We start from the raw sequence: 7,716 nt of genomic DNA on the forward strand, positions 1-7,716 counted from the left end.
AATTACTAAGTTGATATAATAGTAAAGGATGTTGGAGTTCACATGAAAGGAGATCATTATGGACTGGGTTTATCTGAAAAGGCAGACAAACCTGAGTTGACTCTTAAAAGATTTTTTTTTTCTCTGAAGTCAGAGTAAGCAAAAGCACTAGGCAAAACACTTTGTTTGCTAGCAGGAAGAATTCAGAAGTGAATAGTTGGAGCTAAAAATGTGAATAGGTCCGTTCAAGATGGCTTTTCTCTAGACAGTGAGCAATCCTTGAATGTGTGAAGTGTGAGTGATAGGATTAAAGAAAATTGATTGTGAAGGAACATAACTTAGAATTTGTACTGGGGGTACAGAATTTTATGTTTTCTGAATTATTGAATTGATTATTTAACCAAGTCCTCATTAATAACTGAATGAGAAAGATTAGCAGGTATAATTATCTCCATTTTTAAGAAAAAATACTGAGAATACTCCGTTTTTTTTTTAAACAAAATTCACATTTTATTTAAGTTGAAATAAACTATACAAAATTGATCTTCTTCACCAAAAATAACAGCAATATTTTCTGTATTATTCCTAGATAAACCACAAAACACTTATTTTTGTAGGTTCTCCAGGTTTTGTTTATAAATCAAGACGAGGCAGTAGATATAGTCATGGAAAAAGACAGAGGAAAACAGACAAATCAGTTGTCAGTATTCATGGCCTCTGATCCTGCCTTGACCATGAACAGAGGTGTTCAACATATACCTGCTAAAAAGCTTATGAAGTCGTAGGTGTTTCAACATACACGTGCTAAAGAGCTTATGAAGACGTAGGCTCAACAAAGGAATGTAAACAGCAACAACCCAATGTGGAACAATAATGGCAGGCTCTCCCACTCAAACTTTAACTGTAACTTGTTAAGTTCTTTTGATAAAGACAAAATCTCTACTGCAATCCTTGCTTGGCAAGCTCCCTGTTTCTGTCTGATAACTCCCTGAACTGTCCATTACAGATTTTTAACATACTAACACTCCTACTACTCAAGGGTCACTCATGAGCTTCTTGTAACATTTTCTAAAATGTATCCCTTCCCCCCATACCTCTTCAAAATCTTTATCTTCTAAGAAGTGATAACTCAATACCCGACAATTGGATCCAGTGATAATAAATGTTATGTCTAAAATGACTTAACTAAAACAATTGCCAAGTGCCACTAGCAGAAATCCCACAGAAGTGTAATGTGGCACTTTCAAAGCTATCTTCTGGAAGAACAGGTATGTCTCCAAAGCATGAGTTTAAACAGGGGCCATTTAAATAGGCAGATTATCAATGGCTAATATACTCAATGAGAGGTCAATATGTCAAGATATTCAGTGATTAAGTGGCCTACATACACCTGACAGCTTTTCTGTAAGATGTTTTCAAATTTCTTACAGATTTTTCCAAATATCAAACATAAGAGAAAGCCTACTTTAAATGTTTCTTAGGTATTTTCAATGGTTTCTGAGTTATCTGTAGGAAGCTCTGACTTAGTTGTATAGAGTTTGATATATGTGTCCACCATTAAATCGAGATCATGTTTTATGTCAAAATTTATGTTAAGCAAAGCCAAGTTACTTGACCTTTGGTCTGTCAAAGTGTTCCTCAGGTATGCTTTGAGACGCTTTCGCCCATTTTCATAGCGTTCATTCTCAACCTTCATCACAGGAAGAATACACAGGACTTTAAGCAATGCATAAACATTAGGGAAAAACTTGATGTCTGGTAGATGGAGGGCTTCGTAAATGGTAGATGGAAGCTCTATATCTTTCCCTCTGTGTTTCCATTTGATTCTCCAGCAATGCAGCTCAGCTGAGAGTGTGTCGGGATTGGGCAAGTCACTTCTGTACATGTCAGCATGGTGTTCCTCTGATGTATTAAATTTGAGTTGTCCCATGACAGAGGGTACAAGAGATAAGCATTTAAGAGCTTTGAGGTGCTGTTCTGAGAATATATCTTTCAGTTCCTGAATAATGTGTTCCACTGTTGGAACACTTAGAGTTTCTTTATAGTAACTCTCAGAGGTGAGCTGAGATTCCAGGTTACCTTGCTGGGCTCTGCGGAATTTCCCAGGGAGTTTCATCTGAATATCAAGTTTAGTTGCCAAATTTGTGGCTTCTTCGAACCAAAATTCATGATAAACTTCAATATTTTCCATCACTTCATTTAGTGAATGCAGCACTGCAGTCAAGCTACTGGCTGCAAAGAAGACATCAGAGGTCTGCCCTTGGAGATTTTTCCCAAAGGCTCTTGTAAAAGATAGAACATTTTTAAGAACAACAATGGTGACGATGAAATCAAAATCTGTTACTGCACTGCAGAGTACAAAAGCTCGACCAGCTATATAGTTATTCCACCTAATATTTGTATCACTATTTATACCATCTAAACATAAAACAAGTGCTTGTAGGAGGTCCACTAAAATTTCAAAAGCATCATGCCTGCCTGTCCACTGAGAATGGCAGATCTCCTTCAGTTCTTTACCCTTTTCCTCATTATTCTGAAAGAGGACAGAAATTACATTGTCAAGCTCCAAAAGCAGTTGTGGAGATTGATGGAAGAAAGAACAAACTTCCTCAATTGTTCCTAACGCAACAGATACTCCCACAACAGGCACTGATTTTGCCAGCCACATATTTAAGGCACAGGAAGAGCAAAGTGTGTAGACAGCTTGGGGATATTTCTCTAAAAGTCTAGAAGCAACAACTTTCATTTTGGAAGAAAATCCACTGGACACAATGTAAGCCTGGCCACGACAATACTCCATGTTTAACCCCCACTTCTCAGTTATCGTAGTGTGAAATTTCACAGCCAAAATTTCTGCATCAGCTTCATAAGGCAAGAAGCCCACAAATTCTTCTCTCAGGTTATGAGATTCATCAACAAACCTCACCAACACAGGCAAGTGTTCTTCTCCTGCTATGTCCACTACGTCATCAGTGATGATGGAAAAGAAGTGCGAGTCTCTCACTTCCCTGAGAGTTTCCTCCCGAATGCAGCTCTCACAGATCTCTAGCATCTGTTTCTGCTGTGTTTTCGAGCAGAACAATGTGTTAACTGCTGTTGTCTCAAAGCGCTTTCTCAGAACCTCTTCACCAGAATTTATCCGGCACTCCAGCAGCGCTTGAAAGTTATCAGGAGTAAAGAGACCCTCTGGGATTTCATCAGTTTCATGCCCATCCAGAGGTATGTTTTGTTTTCCCATAAGAATCAAAATTTCAAATAGAGATTTTAAGTATTCTTTGTTTTCTTTCTCTTCAAGGGTTAAAGGTAAAATATCTTCATCCTCTTCCTCACCCCCTTCTTCTGCACTAGGATTCTGAGCGTTGCTGTTGTTTATTTCTTTATGTTTTGGTTCCTGTTCAGAAGTTTCATCAATTTTTTTCTGTTTCAGTGTCCTGATTTCATCTTCACTCAATTCTTTTATTCGTTTTCTGTGTCTACTATGTGGATTGTTCAAATGACTGGTAAGATCAAATATTGTTGGTATTGCATTATCTCGAAGAACTGTCCTATAAGGACTCTCCCAATGACTTCACAAGTATCTGCTTCAATTAATTTTGAGAAATAAAATAACCCAATCATTCTTTAGTTTTCTGATGCCTCTGCAAAATGTATAGTTCTACAGATCATAGAGGTCTCAAAGTGTTTGGCACATAATCGATAATGTTTATTTAGTTGATCAGGCGTTTTATCTTCTAAGTCTGCTCTCCTACAATTCTCCACCCACTTCTGGCATCTGGCCGGATCCCGCGGGAACCTGAAGAAGGCCAAGTCCGACTGTGTGCTCTTCCTCGTGCAGTTGGGGGCAGCGCAGAAGTTCGGCATCGTCGCCCACCCGCCGTCCGGCCCAGCCCTCCCCTCCCCGCCTCCTCAGGGCAGCCCGCCCGCCCGTCGGGGCCGGGGAGGGGTGAATACTCCGTTTTTAAGAAAAAAAGCCCGTTGCCTGAGGCCACATGACCAGTGAGCGGTCACTAAGGACTAGAACCAGGTATCCTCATATTTAGTCTAGGGCTATCTCCAGTATATATCAGTATGTCTGTTAGACGTAGAGTCTTAAAAACAATGAAATGTTTCTGGGTAATTCCTATACTCTTTGATCTACCAAGTATGGTATTGAAAGCCATTAGTTGGACTATCCTTGCACAATATTATCCATATGAAAAATTGGCCATGAGTTTTCTTTCATTTTTTCAAGCTCTCTCTATCCCTTTACCGAGCCCAAATTCTAGTGTCTTCACAGTGTAACTAGAATGGTTAAGATCTTCTACTCCTGGAGGGAAAACCTTGCCTCTTGGCCGTCTTGCCCACTTAAAAGGTACCTCCTCTCTTGTTTTTTTCTGGGAAGTGCCCAACATTTTGTAGTTGAGGGCAGTTTGTATTAACTCCTGTTACTATTTTAATCAGCTAATTTGTTGCTTTCCCTTATAATAATGCTTAGACTTTTAAAAATGGTTATAATTAGGACTTTATCATTTCAGGTCTTGAACTATGAGTCAGAAGAAATAGTTTTATCTCTCTCTTCTTTTTTTTTTAAATATTTTATTTATTTGACAGAGAGAAATCACAAGTAGGCAGAGAGGCAGGCAGAGAGAGAGGAGGAAGCAGGTTCCCCACAGAGCAGAGAGCCCAATGTGGGGCTCGATCCCAGGACCCTGGGATCATGACCTGAGCCGAAGGCAGAGGCTTTAACCCACTGAGCCACCCAGGTGCCCCTCTCTCTCTTCTTCCTCAGGATGGTCTCCTTTCTTTTTTGTGTGTGCCCTGTCTTACACCACTTACTGAATTCTGGCCAAGTGCTAACCCGTTTAAGCTCCACTCAAGGAGTTTTACACACATTTGTTCCTAACCCTCTAAGTTAGCTCTGATCAGCTGGTATTTTCAAAGCCCAGGCTTTCTGCCCATGTTAGGTTGCTTAATGAAGTTTCCAAATGGCAGCTGCTCCAGGATCTTCTCAGCCTGATTGTTTTAACTCAAAAGGCAACAACCCAGCTGTCAGTTCCTACTACTAATTTCTAGGGCCATATTCAAAGCTGCCAAATCCCCATGTGATCTGATTTACTCTTGAAACTTTTTCCCTTCTCGTGGGCAATATCCTTTAATGATAGATATGAAAAGTCTTCCAACTCCCAAAATTACTGTTCCAGTATTCACTGTGCTCCAGTCTCATTAGTGCTGAACTGATATTGTCTGTTTTTTAGCTAAGTTTGTCGATGCTGATGCTGGTTGACTATAATGTTGGCTACCTGCTGAGGTCTAATCAGTGATTTTGCTTTTACTTCAGGTTTAACACAGATGCTTCCTGCCAGTCCCCTTTCCCTCTTACTTTTATTCCATTGGTGTGCATACAGGTAGATTTGCAAGGTTCTTGCTTTCGGCTTATAATTCTATCAAGCTAATCAAGAATAGACTCACAGTTTGAAGAACGAAGTCTTTTGATTCAGAAGAATCTTGTTCCAGACATGTTTTGTTTGACTCACAGGCATTATGTATTCATTAAAAAAATTAATCCAACATTACAGACATTAGGCAAATTCCATAATACTATGAATTTCTTGTTTTTCTTGAAAAATTGGTATGTTTGGCCACATTGGGTTCACATCTTCAAATGATAACATTTGAGTAGAATTGGGTGATAACCACCCCCTTTGATTTATCAGCACTTCCATTACTTATATAATACATGCATTACAAATTAAGTGCAGTCTGTTACACTTACAATTATTTCTGTGACTTTCTTAAATTTGTGAAATTGTAACCTTTTCTCTAGACCGTTATTTATGTAGTCCAAAGAATATTTTGGAGGTTGATGGGTATCCAAATCTAGATATTGCTCTTTATTAGTGGGACCCTTGGAAGTGATTGTATTTCAATAATCCAGACAGGGTCCCTAACACAATGTTTGGCACATAAAAAGTATTTATTATTTGGTAAGTGGTTTTGCTACCTCTGCTACTACAATTACTGTTACTACTACTCTCACCATCACTAGTACTATTAGAGTCACATTCTCTAGACACTCAGTAGAGGGGTGCTACTCTGATAATCCCCAGTGTTTTCTGTTTGTAGGGAAAGGAAAAGCACCAGGTTAGTGATTCTTACTGGGTACAGCAGAGGTGGTGGTCTGGTCATCCTCAAACTTGTAGTTGATGCCCTGTGCTGATCTTTAAATGCTTGTCCTCAGATAAAGGCACCTGTCCCTTTCCATACAAGGTCTTTCATGTGATCATATTAGGATACAGTGAAAAGTTGTTTTCAACTTTTTGAGATCTTTCATTACCAACCTTATTTTCTATGGAATTGCCTCTTGCTTCAAAAATCAGAAATATCATCATCCAAAATAAAAAGTTACCATGGCGGGGCACCTGGGTGACTCAGTGGGTTAAAGCCTTTGCCTTCGGCTTGGGTCATGATCCCAGGGTCCTGGGATCGAGCCCTGCATCAGGCTCTCTGCTCGGCAGGGAGCCTGCTTCCTCCTCTCTCTCTGTCTGCCTCTTTGCCTACTTGTGATCTCTGTCTGTCGAATAAATAAATAAAATGTTTAAAAAAAAAAAGTTACCATGGCTTAAAAGGGTTTTAGTTTTAGTTCTTCAATAAAAAGAGAGAGTATTAGATATAAAAATGTCTTTCTTAATAGGATGTAATGAGCAACTTGGCCTTTGTTAGCAAAATTTCATTAGCATAGTATTATTAGTTTTGTGATAAGGGAATATTCCACTTATTTGAGTAATACTAGGGTTATATTTCCTGGAAATTTTAGGCTTTATTACAAATGGCATTATTTGAAATAATTATCCACGCAAACAATGTTGCAGATGAGAATTTGGTTCCAAGAGAAACTCACTTTTATTGTATCATAAAATAAAAATTTACTTTCTCATTCACTGTGCTAATTACCTCATACTTGTTCTCTCTTCAAACCTCCAATCCCCTCTCTCTTTACTCAGAACTACCCCATATTTTCTCCAACAAATTTCCAAAATATACCTGGTTATGAACCCACACCTTGAGTTTCCTCATATCAGATTCAGTGAATTCTCTTTGTTATTGGATGGGCCAGCCTCTCTGCTTAGTTACAGGATTTCATCACCCTTGTCTATTTAAGGCCTCTGCTTTGGTAGTTATTCTCCCTTTTCCTTTCCTGCCTTAATCAATTTCTCCTTTCCTGAGTAATTCTCAGCAGCACATAGACTGGCTATTATCTCCATTAAGGAAATCCTTCCTCGACCCAGTGTTCTTCAGTGGCTGCCACATGTCTCCCATCTCTTTTAAAGTAAATGTCCTGATGGGATTGTCTGTACTTGCTTTCTTCACTTCCCGATTTCTGGTCATCTCTCTACCCCATTCCAGGTAGTCTTTCGTCTTCACTAAAAGTCCACTAAAACCAGACGTAACTATTGACCTCCATCTTGTCAAGTCCAGTGACCTATTCTCTGTCCTCTACTACTTAAGCTCTCTGCATAATATGACATGGTCAGAGACAATCCTTCTATTGAAGGCATGGAACCACACTCTCCAAATTTTCTTTTTACAGTTCTGCCAGTCTTTTCTCAGCCTCTTTGGTGATTTCTCCCCGTCACCAGTCTCTAAATGCGCAGTGTCAGAATTCAGATACAGTGCTTTTCCCAGACTCTCTCCTAGGTCATCTCATTCAGTTCTGTAGCTTTAAATACTGTATCTCTGCTCAAGAGTTCCAAAGTACAT

The 7,716-nt window shown here is 39.2% G+C and overlaps 1 protein-coding gene across 1 annotated transcript; it reads right to left on the reverse strand.

Annotated features, from left to right (window-relative positions):
• Positions 1-463: 463 nt before the first annotated feature.
• On the reverse strand, positions 464-3,916 carry LOC123937554 (52 kDa repressor of the inhibitor of the protein kinase-like). Its single transcript, XM_045998498.1, has 2 exons — positions 3,631-3,916; positions 464-3,535 (listed from the first exon to the last, which is right to left on the reverse strand). The coding sequence occupies exons 1-2, from the start codon at positions 3,838-3,840 to the stop codon at positions 1,457-1,459; spliced, it is 2,289 nt and encodes a 762-aa protein (XP_045854454.1). The 5' UTR covers positions 3,841-3,916; the 3' UTR covers positions 464-1,456.
• Between the last annotated feature and the right edge of the window lie 3,800 nt (positions 3,917-7,716).

Source organism: Meles meles, chromosome 2, assembly GCF_922984935.1.
Source record: "Meles meles chromosome 2, mMelMel3.1 paternal haplotype, whole genome shotgun sequence".
Lineage (NCBI taxonomy): Eukaryota > Metazoa > Chordata > Mammalia > Carnivora > Mustelidae > Meles > Meles meles.

Excerpts from the sequence above, each read along its gene's own strand:
- LOC123937554 (XM_045998498.1), bottom strand. The coding sequence starts at position 3,840 with ATGCCGAACTTCTGCGCTGCCCCCAACTGCACGAGGAAGAGCACACAG. Across the intron at positions 3,536-3,630 it reads CCTCTATGATCTGTAGAACT|AGTCCTTATAGGACAGTTCT; the intron begins ATACATTTTGCA and ends AGTCATTGGGAG.